Genomic DNA, 18,808 nt, shown 5'->3' on the forward strand with positions numbered 1-18,808 from the left:
TAAAAAATGTACACTTGCAGTTTGCCTTTTAGACAATACTTGTTTTAATTTGATGTGTGACTTTATATACAAAACATTCACAAACAAAATAAGAATTGTCAAAGTCAAAAGGTCAGCAGTTGACACTATACTTATTAGATTTGACAATGCTTGGTCTAATCAGGGATAGTTCCTTCTCTGGGACATTAGAGAGTTGCCTCCCCAGTTGGAGGCACCTGTGGCAAAATTAAAAAATTAGTCCTATTCAAGGACTATCTATCGGCCACCATGGCTGTTTCTTCCTGGATTTGGTGCGGTCTGCGAGGATGGGATGTCAATGGCCAATCCTGATGATTGGCATGGAATTCGCAAATCTGTGGTAGCATGGAGTCTTTGCACATGTTGGGTTGGACAGGTTATTCACTGTGGCCAACCCGACATATGCACATCAGGCACTTGGAACCAGCAAGCCGTTCGGAGCCAGGGTAAACACAGAGCATTTGCTTTCGGTCTCTGTGGGAGCGCTGGATTCACCTGTCCAAACCAATCTAGGCTTTGCGTTTATGCAGCTTTAAGTATAAGAGCAAAACCTGGATTGGTTTTGGTGGACTAGCCTTGTCCCAGTGGGCCACACTTTCGAGGCAGTGTGGGGCAGGGTGATTAAAGAAATGACCAGTCACTCTGTGGCTTTATTTTAAAACCACAAAGTGATAAGTTATTGCTTTAACTGTGATGCAAAGGATTTGCATTTCTTCTCATGCACATCGTCAGTGATGACATTGTGTACAAGGAGAGCAGTGGAGCTAGCAGTTGGCTTCTTGCATCTTAGGCTGGCACGGTCTGGCTCTTAGAGCACATGCATTTTAGGCCCACACAGACTCTCAGATAACCTGCAACTAAGCCTGCTGCACTTTAAACACTGTCACCAGTTCTTGGCAATTGACATCCAGACCAGCCACATTCAGTCGGGTAAAGTTCCGATAAATACATGTGAAATGCATGTCCTGTAAAAAATGCATTTTACGAGCTGAAGTTACTAGTACACTCGTGTAGGTAAGTACCATCTTGCCTGGCATGTTACCCCCATTTTTTCACTGTATATATGTTGTTTTAGTTGTATGTGTCACTGGGACCCTGTCATCCAGGGCCCCAGTGCTCATAAGTGTGCCTGAATGTGTTACCTGTGTAGTGACTAACTGTCTCACTGAGGCTCTGCTAATCAGAACCTCAGTGGTTATGCTCTCTCATTTCTTTCAAATTGTCACTAACAGGCTAGTGACCAATTTTACCAATTTACATTGGCTTACTGGAACACCCTTATAATTCCCTAGTATATGGTACTGAGGTACCCAGGGTATTGGGGTTCCAGGAGATCCCTATGGGCTGCAGCATTTATTTTGCCACCCATAGGGAGCTCTGACAATTCTTACACAGGCCTGCCACTGCAGCCTGAGTGAAATAACGTCCACGTTATTCCACAGCCATTTTACACTGCACTTAAGTAACTTATAAGCCACCTATATGTCTAACCTTTACCTGGTAAAGGTTAGGTGCAAAGTTACTTAGTGTGAGGGCACCCTGGCACTAGCCAAGGTGCCCCCACATTGTTCAGGGCCAATTCCCCGGACTTTGTGAGTGCGGGGACACCATTACACGCGTGCACTACATATAGGTCACTACCTATATGTAGCTTCACAATGGTAACTCCGAATATGGCCCTGTAACATGTCTATGATCATGGAATTGCCCCCTCTATGCCATCCTGGCATAGTTGGCACAATCCAATGATCCCAGTGGTTTGTAGCACAGACCCTGGTACTGCTAAACTGCCTTTCCTGGGGTTTCACTGAAGCTGCTGCCAACCCCTCAGACAGACTTCTGCCCTCCTGGGGTCCAGCCAGGCCTGGCCCAGGATGGCAGAACAAAGGACTTCCTCTGAGAGAGGGTGTTACACCCTCTCCCTTTGGAAAATGGTGTGAAGGCAGTGGAGGAGTAGCCTCCCCCAGCCTCTGGAAATGCTTTCATGGGCACATTTGGTGCCCATTTCTGCATAAGCCAGTCTACACCGGTTCAGGGACCCCTTAGCCCTGCTCTGGCGCGAAACTGGACAAAGGAAAGGGGAGTGACCACTCCCCTGACCTGCACCTCCCCTGGGAGGTGTCCAGAGCTCCTCCAGTGTGCTCCAGACCTCTGCCATCTTGGAAACAGAGGTGCTGCTGGCACACTGGACTGCTCTGAGTGGCCAGTGCCACCAGGTGACGTCAGAGACTCCTTCTGATAGGCTCCTTCAGGTGTTGCTAGCCTATCCTCTCTCCTAGGTAGCCAAACCCTCTTTTCTGGCTATTTAGGGTCTCTGTCTCTGGGGAAACTTTAGATAACGAATGCAAGAGCTCAGCCGAGTTCCTCTGCATCTCTCTCTTCACCTTCTGCCAAGGAATCGACTGCTGACCGCGCTGGAAGCCTGCAAAACTGCAACATAGTAGCAAAGACGACTACTGCAACTCTGTAACGCTGATCCTGCCGCCTTCTCGACTGTTTTCCTGGTGGTGCATGCTGTGGGGGTAGTCTGCCTCCTCTCTGCACTAGAAGCTCCGAAGAAATCTCCTGTGGGTCGACGGAATCGTCCCCCTGCAACCGCAGGCACCAAAGAACTGCATCACCGGTACCTTGGGTCTCCTCTCAGCACGACGAGCGAGGTCCCTTGAATCCAGCAACTCTGTCCAAGTGACTCCCACAGTCCAGTGACTCTTCAGTCCACGTTTGGTGGAGGTAAGTCCTTGCCTCCCCACGCCAGACTGCATTGCTGGGAACCGCGACTTTTGCAGCTACTCCGGCCTCTGTGCACTTCCGGCGGAAATCCTTTGTGCACAGTCCAGCCTGAGTCCACGGCACTCTAACCTGCATTGCACGACCTCCTAAGTTGTTCTCCGGCGACGTGGGACTCCTTTGTGCGACTTCGGGTGAGCACCGTTTCACGCATCCTCGTAGTGCCTGTTTCTGGCACTTCTGCGGGTGCTGCCTGCTGCTGAGAGGGCTCCTTGTCTTGCTCGACGCCCCCTCTATCCCTTGACGCAATTGGCGACATCCTGGTCCCTCCTGGGCCACAGCAGCATCCAAAAACCCTTACCGCACGATTTGCAGCTAGCAAGGCTTGTTGGTGGTCTTTCGGCGGGAAAATACTTCTGCACGACTCTCCACGGCGTGAGGGATCCGTCCTCCAAAGGGGAAGTCTCTAGCCCTTGTCGTTCTTGCAGAAACCTACACTTCTACTGTCCAGTAGCAGCATCTTTGCATCCACAGCTGGCATTTCCTGGGCATCTGCCCATCTCCGACTTGCTTGTGACTTTTGGACTTGGTCCCCTTGTTCCACAGGTACCCTCGACTGGGAATCCATCGTTGTTGCATTGCTGGTTTGTGTCTTTCCTGTAGAATTCCCCTATCACGACTTCTATGTCCTTTGGGGAACTTTAGTGCACTTTGCACTCACTTTTCAGGGTCTTGGGGTGGGCTATTTTTCTAACCCTTACTATTTTCTAATAGTCCCAGCAACCCTCTACAAGGTCACATAGGTTTGGGGTCCATTCGTGATTTGCATTCCACTTTTGGAGTATATGGTTTGTGTTGCCCCTATCCCTATGTGTCTCCATTGCATCCTATTGTAACTATACATTGTTTGCGCTGTTTTCTAATACTATTACTGCATATTTTGGTATTGTGTACATATATCTTGTGTATATTTGCTATCCTCATACTGAGGGTACACTCTGAGATACTTTGGCATATTGTCATAAAAATAAAGTACCTTTATTTTTAGTATACCTGTGTATTGTGTTTTCTTATGATATTGTGCATATGACACTAAGTGGTACTGTAGGAGCTTCACTCGTCTCCTAGTTCAGCCTAAGCTGCTCTGCTAAGCTACCATTATCTATCAGCCTATGCTGCTAGACACCCTATACACTAATAAGGGATAACTGGGCCTGGTGCAAGGTGCAAGTACCCCTTGGTACTCACTACAAGCCAGTCCAGCCTCCTACATTGGTTGTGCAGCGGTGGGATAAGTGCTTTGAGACTACTTACCACTCTTGTCATTGTACTTTTCATAAGAGAAAAATATACAAAACAAGTTCAGTGTATATACACATAACCAAAAAGTTTTGCATTTCCTCTTTTCACTCTTTTCTAAGTGCTGAAAAGTACTTCTAACTTTCTAAAAAGTTCTAAAAAGTTGTAAAAGTTTTTTTCTGTCTTTCTAAAAGTTCTGAAAACTTTTTTCTCTTTCTCTATCACTTTAACTCTCTCTAAAAATGTCTGGCACAGGCCAAAATGTTGATCTGTCCAAACTTGCATATGATCACCTTAGCTGGAAAGGAGCAAGGAGTCTCTGCATAGAGAGAGGTTTGAGTGTAGGGAAGAATCCTTCCTTGGAATTATTGCTTAACATACTTAGAGAACAAGATAAGGCCAGAAGGGCCCCATCTGTTGAAAAAACAGCTAATGGTTCCCAATCTGATCCAGGGACTCCCCTAGAAAAAGATTCAGGAAATAAACTTCCTAGCCTGCCCATTACTAGACAGTCTAGCATAGTTGGTACTGATGTTGAGTCACACCATACAGATAGTGTTGTCTCACATCATAGCAAGAGCATTCATTCTCACCACAGTAGAACTGATGTTTCTGTTAACCAAGCTGTTAGGGTGCCCTCTGTAAGGGACAGGTCTCCTTCTGTCCATTCTCACCATACTTCTGTTTCAAGGTATGTCCCTCCCACCCACCCTGATGACAGATTGTTAGAAAGGTAGCTCAATAGATTGAGAGTGGAACAAACCAGACTGAAGCTCAAGAAGCAACAGCTGGATTTGGATAGACAGACCTTAGAAGTAGAGAAGGAGAGACAGAAGTTGGGTTTAGAAACCCATAGTGGCAGCAGCAGTATTCCCCATAGTCATCCTGCAAAAGAGCATGATTCCAGGAATCTGCATAAGATAGTTCCCCCTTATAAGGAGGGGGATGACATTAACAAGTGGTTTGCTGCACTTGAGAGGGCCTGTGCTGTGCAGGATGTCCCTCAAAGGCAGTGGGCTGCTATCCTATGGCTATCATTTAGTGGAAAAGTTAGGGATAGGCTCCTTACTGTGAAAGAAAGTGAAGCCAATGATTACAAAGTTCTTAAGAATGCACTCCTGGATGGTTATGGCTTAACCACTGAACAATACAGGATAAAGTTCAGAGAGACCAAAAAGGAGTCTTCACAAGACTGGGTTGATTTCATTGACCATTCAGTGAAGGCCTTGGAGGGGTGGTTACATGGCAGTAAAGTTACTGATTATGACAGCCTGTATAACTTGATCCTGAGAGAGCATATTCTTAATAATTGTGTGTCTGATTTGTTGCACCATTACTTGGTGGACTCTGATCTGACCTCTCCCCAAGAATTGGGAAAGAAGGCAGACAAATGGGTCAGAACAAGGGTGAACAGAAAAGTTCATACAGGGGGTTACAAAGATGGCAACAAGAAGAAGGATGGTAAGTCTTCTGACAAGGGTGGGGAAAAATCTAAAAATGAGTCTTCATCAGGCCCACAAAAACACTCTGGTGGGGGGGGTGGGCCCAAATCCTCTTCTAATCAAAACAAGGAAAAGAAACCATGGTGCTATTTATGTAAAATAAAAGGCCATTGGACAACAGATCCCAGTTGTCCAAAGAAAAGCACCAAGCCTCCTACCACTACAACCCCTACTGCTACACCTAGTGTCCCTACTAATAGCAGTGGTGGTGGGAGCAAACCTACTAATAGCCAATCCAAGGGAGTAGCTTGGCTCACTATTGGTAACTTAGTTGGGGTTGGTCTTGTTAGGGAGACCACAGAGGCTGTGTTAGTCTCTGAGGGGGCTATTGAATTAGCCACCTTAGTTGCTTGTCCCCTTAATATGGATAAGTACAAGCAGCTACCCCTAATAAAGGGTGTTGAGGTTCAGGCCTACAGGGACACTGGAGCCAGTGTGACTATGGTCATAGAGAAACTGGTCCACCCTGAACAACACCTACTTGGTCACCAGTACCAAGTAACCGATGCTCACAACAACACACTTAGTCACCCCATGGCTGTTGTAAATCTCAACTGGGGGGGGGGTTACTGGTCCAAAGAAAGTTGTGGTAGCCTCAGATTTACCTGTAGACTGTCTACTAGGAAATGATTTGGAGACATCAGCTTGGTCAGATGTGGAGTTGGAGGCACATGCAGCAATGCTGGGCATCCCAGGGCATATTTTTGCTTTAACCAGGGCTCAAGCCAAAAAGCAAAATGGACAGGGAAGCTTGGATCCTGGAACAATGGACCAAGTGCTCCCTAAAGCTAGGGCTAGTAGAAGTGAAGCACTTCCTACTATCCCTCCCTCTACAGTGGATTCTACTTCTGAGGAAGAAGAATTTCCACCCTGTGCAGAACCTACACCTGAGGAGCTGGAAGCAGACACTGCTGAGCTTTTGGGTGAAGGGGGGCCTGCCAGGGAGGAGCTGAGTGTGGCACAGCAAACCTGTCCCACACTAGAGGGTCTAAGACAGCAAGCTGTCAAACAGGCTAATGGGGATGTCAGTGACTCTCACAGAGTTTACTGGGAGGACAACCTCTTGTACACTGAAGCAAGGGATCCTAAACCTGGAACTGCCAGGAGGTTAGTGATTCCTCAGGAGTACAGAAAGTTCCTCCTAACTCTAGCCCACGACATTCCCCTAGCTGGACACCTGGGACAAATGAAAACTTGGGACAGACTTGTTCCCTTGTTTCATTGGCCTAGGATGTCTGAGGACACAAAGGAATTTTGTAAGTCCTGTGAAACCTGTCAAGCCAGTGGCAAAACAGGTGGCACTCCAAAGGCACCCCTTATTCCACTGCCTGTGGTTGGGGTTCCCTTTGAAAGGGTAGGGGTTGACATAGTTGGCCCCCTTGACCCTCCTACTCCTTCAGGCAATAGGTTTATCTTGGTGGTAGTGGACCATGCCACAAGATATCCTGAAGCAATTCCTTTAAGGACCACTACAGCACCTGCAGTGGCAAAGGCCCTCCTGGGAATATTTTCCAGGGTGGGCTTCCCAAAGGAAGTAGTATCAGACAGGGGAAGCAATTTCATGTCTGCTTACTTAAAAGCCATGTGGAAGGAGTGTGGGGTGACTTACAAGTTCACTACACCCTATCATCCACAAACAAATGGACTGGTGGAGAGATTTAACAAAACTCTCAAAGGCATGATTATGGGTCTCCCTGAAAAACTCCGCAGGAGATGGGATATCCTGTTACCATGCCTCCTTTTTGCCTACAGAGAGGTACCCCAGAAAGGAGCGGGCTTCAGCCCCTTTGAACTCCTCTTTGGTCACCCTGTTAGGGGTCCACTAACACTTGTCAAGGAGGGTTGGGAACAACCTTTAAAAGCTCCAAAACAAGATATTGTGGATTATGTTCTTGGCCTCAGATCAAGGATGGCTGAGTATATGAAAAAGGCCAGTAAAAACCTTCAGGCCAGCCAAGAGCTCCAAAAGCAATGGCATGACCAGAAGGCTGTTTTGGTTCAGTACAAACCAGGGCAGAAAGTGTGGGTCTTGGAGCCTGTGGCCCCAAGAGCACTCCAAGATAAATGGAGTGGACCCCACACAATTGTTGAGAAAAAGGGTGAAGTCACCTACTTAGTTGACTTAGGCACTGCCAGGAGTCCCGTTAGGGTGCTCCATGTCAATCGCCTGAAACCCTACTATGACAGGGCTGATCTCACCCTGCTCATGGCAACTGATGAGGGACAGGAAGAAGACAGTGATCCTCTACCTGATCTCTTCTCTTCCACAGAACAAGATGCTCTTGTGGAAGGTGTAGTTTTGGCTGATTGTCTTACTGCTGAGCAGAAAGACCATTGCATAAATCTCCTGGATCAGTTTTCTGAACTCTTCTCTACTGTGCCAGGTACCACTTCTTGGTGTGAGCACACTATAGATACTGGAGACAGTTTACCTGTCAAAAGTAAGATCTATAGGCAACCTGACCATGTCAGGGACTGCATAAAGCAAGAGGTGCAGAAAATGCTAGAACTGGGAGTGGTTGAGCCCTCTGAAAGTCCATGGGCTTCTCCTGTGGTACTTGTACCAAAACCTCATTCCAAAGATGGAAAGAAAGAAATGCGGTTTTGTGTAGACTACAGAGGTCTCAACCAGGTAACCAAAACTGATGCTCACCCTATACCCAGGGCAGATGAGCTCATAGATACACTGGCATCTGCCAAGTATCTAAGCACTTTTGATTTGACTGCAGGGTATTGGCAGATCAAATTATCAGAAGATGCTAAACCTAAAACTGCATTTTCAACCATTGGAGGACATTACCAGTTCACTGTAATGCCTTTTGGATTGAAAAATGCACCTGCCACTTTTCAGAGGTTGGTGAACACAGTCCTGCAAGGGCTGGAAGCTTTTAGTGCAGCATATCTGGACGATATAGCTGTCTTTAGCTCCAGTTGGGATAATCACCTGGTCCACCTATGGAAAGTTTTAAAGGCCCTGCAAAAGGCAGGCCTCACTATCAAGGCTTCAAAGTGCCAGATAGGGCAGGGGAAGGTGGTTTATCTGGGACACCTTGTTGGTGGGGAACAGATTGCACCACTTCAGGGGAAAATCCAAACTATTATAGATTGGGTTCCCCCTACTACTCAGACTCAGGTGAGAGCCTTCCTAGGCCTCACTGGGTATTACAGGAGGTTCATTAAGAACGATGGCTCCATTGCAGCCCCTCTTAATGACCTCACATCCAAGAAAATGCCTAAAAAGGTATTATGGACAGCAAACTGTCAGAAAGCTTTTGAAGAGCTGAAGCAGGCCATGTGCTCTGCACCTGTCCTGAAAAGCCCTTGTTACTCTAAAAAAATTCTATGTCCAAACTGATGCATCTGAATTAGGAGTAGGGGCAGTCCTATCACAACTTAATTCTGAGGGCCAGAATCGACCTGTTGCTTTTATTAGTAGGAGGTTGACCCCTAGAGAAAAGCGTTGGTCTGCCATAGAGAGGGAGGCCTTTGCTGTGGTCTGGGCTCTGAAGAAGTTGAGGCCATACCTGTTTGGCACTCACTTCATTGTTCAGACAGACCACTACTTTGGCTAAAACAAATGAAAGGTGAAAATCCTAAATTATTGAGGGGGTCCATATCCCTACAGGGAATGGACTATACAGTGGAACATAGACCTGGGAGTAGCCACTCCAATGCAGATGGACTCTCCAGATATTTCCACTTAGACAATGAAGACTCATCAGGTCATGGCTAGTCTTATTGTCCTTCGTTTGGGGGGGGGGGGTTGTGTAGGAAAGTACCATCTTGCCTGGCATGTTACCCCCATATTTTCACTGTATATATGTTGTTTTAGTTGTATGTGTCACTGGGACCCTGTCATCCAGGGCCCCAGTGCTCATAAGTGTGCCTGAATGTGTTACCTGTGTAGTGACTAACTGTCTCACTGAGACTTTGCTAATCAGAACCTCAGTGGTTATTCTCTCTCATTTCTTTCAAATTGTCACTAACAGGCTAGTGACCAATTTTACCAATTTACATTGGCTTACTGGAACACCCTTATAATTCCCTAGTATATGGTACTGAGGTAACCAGGGTATTGGGGTTCCAGGAGATCCCTATGGGCTGCAGCATTTCTTTTGCCACCCATAGGGAGCTCTGACAATTCTTACACAGGCCTGCCACTGCAGCCTGAGTGAAATAACGTCCACGTTATTTCACAGCCATTTTACACTGCACTTAAGTAACTTATAAGCCACCTATATGTCTAACCTTTACCTGGTAAAGGTTAGGTGCAAAGTTACTTAGTGTGAGGGCACCCTGGCACTAGCCAAGGTGCCCCCACATTGTTCAGGGCCAATTCCCCGGACTTTGTGAGTGCGGGGACACCATTACACGCGTGTACTACATATAGGTCACTACCTATATGTAGCTTCACAATGGTAACTCCGAATATGGCCATGTAACATGTCTATGATCATGGAATTGCCCCCTCTATGCCATCCTGGCATAGTTGGCACAATCCCATGATCCCAGTGGTCTGTAGCACAGACCCTGGTACTGCCAAACTGCCTTTCCTGGGGTTTCACTGCAGCTGCTGCCAACCCCTCAGACAGGCTTCTGCCCTCCTGGGGTCCAGCCAGGCCTGGCCCAGGATGGCAGAACAAAGGACTTCCTCTGAGAGAGGGTGTTACACCCTCTCCCTTTGGAAAATGGTGTGAAGGCAGGGGAGGAGTAGCCTCCCCCAGCCTCTGGAAATGCTTTCATGGGTACATTTGGTGCCCATTTCTGCATAAGCCAGTCTACACCGGTTCAGGGACCCCTTAGCCCTGCTCTGGCGCGAAACTGGACAAAGGAAAGGGGAGTGACCACTTCCCTGACCTGCACCTCCCCTGGGAGGTGTCCAGAGCTCCTCCAGTGTGCTCCAGACCTCTGCCATCTTGGAAACAGAGGTGCTGCTGGCACACTGGACTGCTCTGAGTGGCCAGTGCCACCAGGTGACGTCAGAAACTCCTTCTGATAGGCTCCTTCAGGTGTTGCTAGCCTATCCTCTCTCCTAGGTAGCCAAACCCTCTTTTCTGGCTATTTAGGGTCTCTGTCTCTGGGGAAAACTTTAGATAACGAATGCAAGAGCTCAGCCGAGTTCCTCTGCATCTCTCTCTTCACCTTCTGCCAAGGAATCGACTGCTGACCGCGCTGGAAGCCTGCAAAACTGCAACATAGTAGCAAAGACGACTACTGCAACTCTGTAACGCTGATCCTGCCGCCTTCTCGACTGTTTTCCTGGTGGTGCATGCTGTGGGGGTAGTCTGCCTCCTCTCTGCACTAGAAGCTCCGAAGAAATCTCCCGTGGGTCGACGGAATCGTCCCCCTGCAACCGCAGGCACCAAAGAACTGCACCACTGGTACCTTGGGTCTCCTCTCAGCACAACGAGCGAGGTCCCTTGAATCCAGCAACTCTGTCCAAGTGACTCCCACAGACCAGTGACTCTTCAGTCCAAGTTTGGTGGAGGTAAATCCTTGCCTCCCCACGCCAGACTGCATTGCTGGGAACCGCGACTTTTGCAGCTACTCCGGCTTCCGTGCACCTCCGGCGGAAATCCTTTGTGCACAGTCCAGCCTGAGTCCACAGCACTCTAACCTGCATTGCACGACCTCCTAAGTTGTTCTCCGGCGACGTGGGACTCCTTTGTGCGACTTCGGGTGAGCACCGTTTCACGCATCCTCGTAGTGCCTGTTTCTGGCACTTCTGCGGGTGCTGCCTGCTGCTGAGAGGGCTCCTTGTCTTACTCGACGCCCCCTCTGTCCCCTGACGCAATTGGCGACATCCTGGTCCCTCCTGGGCCACAGCAGCATCCAAAAACCCTTACCGCACGATTTGCAGCTAGCAAGGCTTGTTGGCGGTCTTTCGGCGGGAAAACACTTCTGCACGACTCTCCACGGCGTGAGGGATCCGTCCTCCAAAGGGGAAGTCTCTAGCCCTTGTTGTTCTTGTAGAAACCTGCGCTTCTACTGTCCAGTAGCAGCATCTTTGCACCCACAGCTGACATTTCCTGGGCATCTGCCCATCTCCGACTTGCTTGTGACTTTTGGACTTGGTCCCCTTGTTCCACAGGTACCCTCGACTGGGAATCCATCGTTGTTGCATTGCTGGTTTGTGTCTTTCCTGCAGAATTCCCCTATCACGACTTCTATGTCCTTTGGGGAACTTTAGTGCACTTTGCACTCACATTTCAGGGTCTTGGGGTGGGCTATTTTTCTAACTTTTACTATTTTCTAATAGTCCCAGCGACCCTCTACAAGGTCACATAGGTTTGGGGTCCATTCGTGATTCGCATTCCACTTTTGGAGTATATGGTTTGTGTTGCCCCTATCCCTATGTGTCTCCATTGCATCCTATTGTAACTATACATTGTTTGCACTGTTTTCTAATACTATTACTGCATATTTTGGTATTGTGTACATATATCTTGTGTATATTTGCTATCCTCATACTGAGGGTACACTCTGAGATACTTTGGCATATTGTCATAAAAATAAAGTACCTTTATTTTTAGTATACCTGTGTATTGTGTTTTCTTATGATATTGTGCATATGACACTAAGTGGTACTGTAGGAGCTTCACTCGTCTCCTAGTTCAGCCTAAGCTGCTCTGCTAAGCTACCATTATCTATCAGCCTATGCTGCTAGACACCCTATACACTAATAAGGGATAACTGGGCCTGGTGCAAGGTGCAAGTACCCCTTGGTACTCACTACAAGCCAGTCCAGCCTCCTACAACTACATTTTGAGAAAGGGAGAAATCGTCAGCTCAGTTGTGCGTTTCTATGTTTATTAAATACTGGAAGAGTTTCAGGATTTGACTCTGTATAACTGGTATTTCTGCACCAGCTACATTCCTATTTTTTTATGCATGATTTCACTGTTGTTAACAAGCTTCAAGTGCCAATGAGCATCTCTCGATTAAGTAGTTGGCACGAAATAATACAAAACATTAATTAAATTGAAAAATGTAAAGTGTTCTGCTTTTAAAACTACATCAGCCGTCATGGTCTCTACTATGGATTTTCACAGTGATAATCGTTGGTCTTTGCAGAATGATGCATCAAATCCTAGTCTCTTGTTTTCAGCACATGAACACTACATTGATCTAATCGAAGTACAGTGGTAAGGCGATGATGCCATGCCTGAGGCCTGTTGATAAAGGCTAATGCAGCAAAGGACACGTGCAGCAAGTATCATAATTCAGCTAAGGCCCAGAGCGACCTTTAGCCCGTTTATTTATCCCCTCGGGCCAAGCTCGGCCCTCGGAGTGAGAAATGGATACCTATAGAATGTAGAGGCCTGATGGTTTTCTACATTCCTCCCTTCTTTTAGTAGCTCAAATAGTACACAAAACAAAGCATCATAGAACACAAAGTCTCTCAACTGCTGGCTGACTGGGAGCAGGGTTAGGTCTAAGTCCATACTTCTGGCTTCAGAACACCTTCTCGCTCTGGTCTTCTCCAGGACTACCTCTCAGAGCATTCTGTGCCAGCAAAAGCTTTTGTTCAGTAGTGTCTTCGGGCGTGAGACGCTGCCAGTCATGCCTCGCTGGCATCATTCGTGCTCCATGGGGTTGTCCGAACTGCAACGCAAACTTGTTACGGGCTTCGAAGTCCATCTTCATATTCATCCTCCGACCCCTCACTAATTGCACAGTCTTCTGGAACCACTTTCTTGAATCCCAACACATTTCTAACTACGGTCCGGCCTCCCGTCTGAACAGTGACCATGGTTCCATCTCTGGCTCATACGGGGTCCGAAACTTCCTCCCGGCGTGTCAGTCTATTTCCACAACCCAATCTTCTATTGGAAGATCAGGATTCCGGGCGTCTCCTTTGGCTTGCTTTGACATCTCAGATACACAATGTCCATAGTAGTCCAAAATTTACATCTGATTTGTAACCTTCTACAATAGCTATTTATGAGGCTATCTGGAAGAGCAGGGGCACACCAAGGAACCACTGCTCGAAACTATCACTTGAGAGGTTATTACATCTACTGTAAATACGCCCCATCTTGAAATATAAATATGCTCCAATTCTATCTAAAAACACTTTTTAAGGTTTGTATTAAAATACATTATTACAATACATTTGAGCAGTTGTCGTCAATGAAAATGCAATTGTATGTAGAAAAGCAGGAACAAAGTGAAAAATCCCTGTTCAGTGCCATAGATTAGAGAACAATAATAGCATTTCCTGTAAATTGTTTTTTCACCATCATTAATCTCCAATGCTAACTCCATTTCACCCCACTCGTAAAGTTTAATTACCCCCAGGTTACCTTTACAGAGATAATTATGGCGTGGGAAAAACGGCATCATTTAGGCAAACCGAGCCGAATGCACACGCCTCTACTCCTCTATTTAGTACTGTCTCTATTTCTACACCTCACTCTCATCTACTTTCACGCGCCATATTTCACGCAATTTCCTGTCATTCACAGATGTTATTTCCTATACAGTTATTTTTTTTAAAGGCACGCGCCATCTTGAGAGACTTCTGTTTCCCTATACATTCATGATTTATAGTCCCTAATACTAATAATGTAAATCATCTATCACCTTCTAATAAAACAAGTCAATACCTGCAAACTGTTTGCCTTGTGGCACAAATTTAAATGTGGGGTTTAAACCACTGTCTTCAACACACTCTGTATCAGTACCCAACTGAGTACACACTTCTTGAATATTGCATGACTCATCATTTATTGCCAGCAAAGAATACACATTTTTCAAATTCTTACTAGTCATGTCAGAAATTGTGTCCCTTGTAGTAGTTGCATTTTCCCTTCTCTCCACTGTTGCAAAAAAACATTTTTGTTTCAACTGTTTAGTAAATTTGAACAAATCAATTTTCACATTAATAAAATTAGTGTTGGTCATAACACAGAAACCCAGACCTTTTACCGTGTTTCATTCCTTACAAGGTAGTTCATCAGGGTGTGTTAGAATCCGTTCAATTCACTTTACAGTTTATTAACTCGTCCCGTACATATCTTTACAGAGATAATCACGGCGCGGGAAAACCCAGCATCATTTCTGCAAACCGAGCTTTGTGACTAGTGTTGCTTAGGTTTTAGACAGTACAGCAAGATCGTAGTTTACCACGAAAGACTAAGTGAAAGAACGTGTGGAAAGAAAAAGTGTTGTTTACTGCCCTCTTTAGGCAACATCTATAATATGCTGTCTACTGCACGGAAGTGATTTGGAATACCAGTAATGTTAAAAGGTATAGCGCCCAATCTACCAAGTACATGCCTATTTTCCACTTGTTAATTATAGGTTTGACTTGTGACTTAATTGCCTCTGTACTTTAACCAATATGCAGGATTTATTTGTGTCAAGTTCCTGCCTGCAAGGGCCCCCAGCAGTTACTGCTGCCAACCAACCGGTACCAATTAAAATTATAGGAAGACAATGTTCGTCCTCCTGACCTCAACACACCAGGGGTTGTGTCCGATCATGGCTGGCGTGAGTCTGAGGTTGAAGTCCTTGTGTGTTCAGGACGGGCAACAATAAAAATGCTGAGATAACTCTGGTGAATAATGTTCCTGTGGAGCAGATCAGCGTTTAGTTTACTGGCAGTTTTCACTCATCATAAAGTAGCACAGAGAGTTAATGTGCCTGCTGCAAAGAACATGAACCGCACTTATTTACAGAACTGTATGTTATGAGGATAGCTGTGAGTCACTGCTTTTGTCACACAAATCCTTTTGTTACACGTGGAACTTCTGGCATTGCACCTGGCGCTGAGCTGAGGTGTTGGAGGATGCTTTGAATAAATAACACATTTGTTTTACAGTAGGATAAAGTTACAAGGGCACTAGGTTAGTGCCCTTCCATTTCTGGTGCTTTACAGCAGTTTTAAGATCTTCTTAGAGTTTCTTGTATCTTAAATGGATGTAATTTTGATGTTTATATGTTTTGCCTGTCTTCACTGCTGGATTTAGCTCAGAAGAAAGTGTCACTAATGATTATTGAAATGTCACTCATAAATACACTGAAATTATGAACGTCACACATAGCAATCTGAACCCTTAGCAGCTATGTTTCTGGCCCCCTCTGATCAGCGCTAAGCGTTACAGTATCACATTATCTTTGCTCAAGGGGCTGGTTGTGAAGGCGGCCAATAGCATTCAAACCTGCAAAAGGTTAGAGTGCCCGTACAAACCAAACTGCACTGACATTTCACTGGCAAAAAGATCTGTGTTTCAAGGCATGAGTCACGCGCTCATTGCCTTCCTCCATACGGTGCATGCACGTGGGCTAAACATAAACGTTCGTTTTCAAGCCAGCGACACACTGACTGAAATGGAAAATCCTTTTTTCAGGGCATACATTTCCTGTGGCTACTTGTGAGTCAGGACTATACCAAGAAGAATAACTGCTGTTGTTTTAAATTAATTCAAGGGAGTGTCTCTGTTCATGGTTGCCGACCTCATATAACAGATATCTCAAAGGTGACCTTTCCTTTGAACCATGTGACAGGGAATACTTTTTCATTCACTCCCGAAGCGTTTGGGCAGAGCTATTATTGGAGCAGAAAGCTTCCCGCAGCACAGTATACCCTACATTTTTCAACAGATGGTTCCCAGATTGGAACAAACAGAACAGGTATTTCAGGCAATCGATATTTTATAGTTCACTATAGGGCTTAAATTATTTAGATACAAACACAGGTCAGTATTTCAGAAAGGCCAAATAACACATGTTAAGATAACTGCTCTTGTTAGAGACACACTTGGAACACACCCGATTTACGGCAGACGCGGCATTTAATGGCTTATAGCAGCTTCCTCACCTACAAACCCATTTCAATGCAAGTCATTTGAGAAGATGAATTCCCTCTGTTTAATTTGGAAACCTCCCTAGTTCCCACTCCTGATGTTTCCATGTATGAGAAGTGATACCTTCGCCAAGAATCTTGCCAAATGGCCAAGCTCTCAATGAACTGGGAAAATCCTCTGATGATTTGTGGGCGTTGAAGCAGGACAACCAACCTTCATATGGATTGGAATTATAAGAACTCTTGTGCATCCCAGCTTGTTTCCCGTAAAAAAGTAGCTTGGGAATTGGGGAGAGGAAGCACCCGCTTCTCTACAGTAGTCGCTCTATTGCCACATCATAGACACTGTATAAGGCCCGTTTCAATTTTTGCATCAGTTTTTATCTGGTGCAATAGGGTACTGGAGCAATTTATTTTAAGCTGCTAACTCAAAGGGGGATAATAAACGACTGCAATGAGATAGGAAAGAGTAAGAGAGGTGGTTCAAAGCTGGGCTAGCTGAAAGAAACAACTGGAGGTAAAGGTGACTTGGGTTATCTCACACTAGCCTAGAGAGAGGGTTGCTCTGGTGCTGTTATTTTTCATCTACTAACACATCACGCCATGAAGTTACTTGAAGCCCTCAGCAACAAATATAAAGAAATGTATACCTGAGTATAGCAAAAAAGAGACTTCTGGATAATTTAACAGCACTTCACAGAGTTTACCAAGGTTTAGAATATCACACTACCTCTTGTATTGATTTCTTATCAGTGACCGGTACCAGGTATTCGATTCTGCTGCTCGGGGTCTCCTGCGTGTTGAGGAGTTGGAGGACCAGGGACAGGCTTTGGCAAATGTCTTCATCCTAAAACTACTAGAGAACACAGATGAGCGGGAAGCCACCTACATGCTGAAGGCCTCTTCACAGTGAGTATTCACAAGGCCCTGTCACCTAAGGGAAAGTACACCTTTCTCTCCATCACTCTTTGTGTGACTGCGGGGTGTGGCAGTGTAGATTGAAGAGGTAGAGAACCACAAGGAAAAATTAAGTGTGTTGGTAGAGTACAAGGTGGGGCAAGATGGACAAATTGGGTGTGTGACTTGGAAGATAAACCTGTGGAGGATTGGGCGAAGAGGTGGGTCTAATTCATGGGAGATGGGTGACCAGAAGCGGAGTAGGAACGGAAGCAAGACACAGGACAATGGGAGGTGAATAAAATGCGAATGAAGATCAGAATCTAGAAGAATGGGCAGGGGTCGGTATGGGAGCTGTGCATAAGTCATTCAGTTAATAGATGTGTGTGCTAGAGGAGCACAGGATGAGTGGATACTGACTGTTGATATTCTACCCTGTTTTTACCTTCCAGGAGTGAAATGAAGCGTTGGATGACCTCGCTAGTCCCAAATAGGAGAGCCAAGTTTGTTTCATTAACTTCCAGACTTCTTGGTAAGAATATTTTCATCCCATATCATATGATGGGAAGGTCCTCTTCTTTATTACACTCCACTGTTACCACTGTACGATACCCAATAATACTCTGGTATTACACACGGTGTGTGGGAGGGACCATGAATGGGACATGCATGTCCCATCCCCAGGGCCTTTGTACATTTTACAGACCGAACTAAATCCATAAAATATGGATATGCTAACTCCCTAAGATACAATTTTCCAGATGAGTTCTACTATAGAGTACTTCCACTCTTTATCTTTCCAGTCTATTAACAGATAGCATAAATCTCTTTGTGTACCAGTTCTCTATGATCCTATTGTTGTATACCACACTCTCCCATTAGACACTTGTTGTATTCACATGGATGTCCACTACACACCTCCCATTAGACAAGAGCCACAATTCTAAGAATGTACACCACACACCTCCCAGTAGGCAAGTGCTGTATTTCCACAATTGTCTACCAAACCTTCCAGTTAGATAGGAGCTATGTTCCCATGAATGTACACTATACCACTCCCACTGGACAGTGCAATAGTCCCCTGAGTTTACATCATACCATTCCCTTTAAACAGGTTCTGCAAACCCATTAATTTATAGCACACCCCCTGGTTAGACAAGTGTTACTATGAATGTCTGCATTACCCTTTCCATTAAACAAGTGCTGTGTATACAGGACAAACTACAGGCCACTGTCCAATTTTTCAAACAGGTTCAACATATAGATTCCTGCATCTTTCCCAACTTGTCACACATCAGTCTCAGACCCACATGCTAACTTTAACAAAGCCTGCAAACACCCACTCAGAGGTTGACGTCCTCTGAGATGTGTTGGCCACGGCAAGCAATCACCACCGTAAACAGCCAGGAACCCTCTCTTCCCTTCTCAAGTTCAGAAGAACCCAAAAAATGACCTTCTTGTGCCCTACAGTATGAACCTGGTTGTATAAGACAGGTGTGAAATGTGAATGTCATTGGTTGTACTTAATTACAATGAGTAGTCCGTAATTGGAGGC

General features: G+C 45.8%; 1 protein-coding gene across 2 annotated transcripts in view; it reads left to right on the forward strand.

The window, feature by feature from the left end:
• NGEF (neuronal guanine nucleotide exchange factor) overlaps nt 1–18,808 on the forward strand; it is an 850,900-nt gene that overhangs the window by 799,184 nt on the left and 32,908 nt on the right. For both annotated transcript variants that reach the window (XM_069213776.1, XM_069213777.1), the window contains 2 exons: nt 17,110–17,265; nt 17,706–17,785. In XM_069213776.1, the coding sequence (XP_069069877.1) occupies nt 17,110–17,265; nt 17,706–17,785 (236 nt within the window). The remainder of the gene's footprint in view (nt 1–17,109; nt 17,266–17,705; nt 17,786–18,808) is intronic.

This window comes from Pleurodeles waltl, chromosome 11 (assembly GCF_031143425.1).
Source record: "Pleurodeles waltl isolate 20211129_DDA chromosome 11, aPleWal1.hap1.20221129, whole genome shotgun sequence".
NCBI lineage: Eukaryota > Metazoa > Chordata > Amphibia > Caudata > Salamandridae > Pleurodeles > Pleurodeles waltl.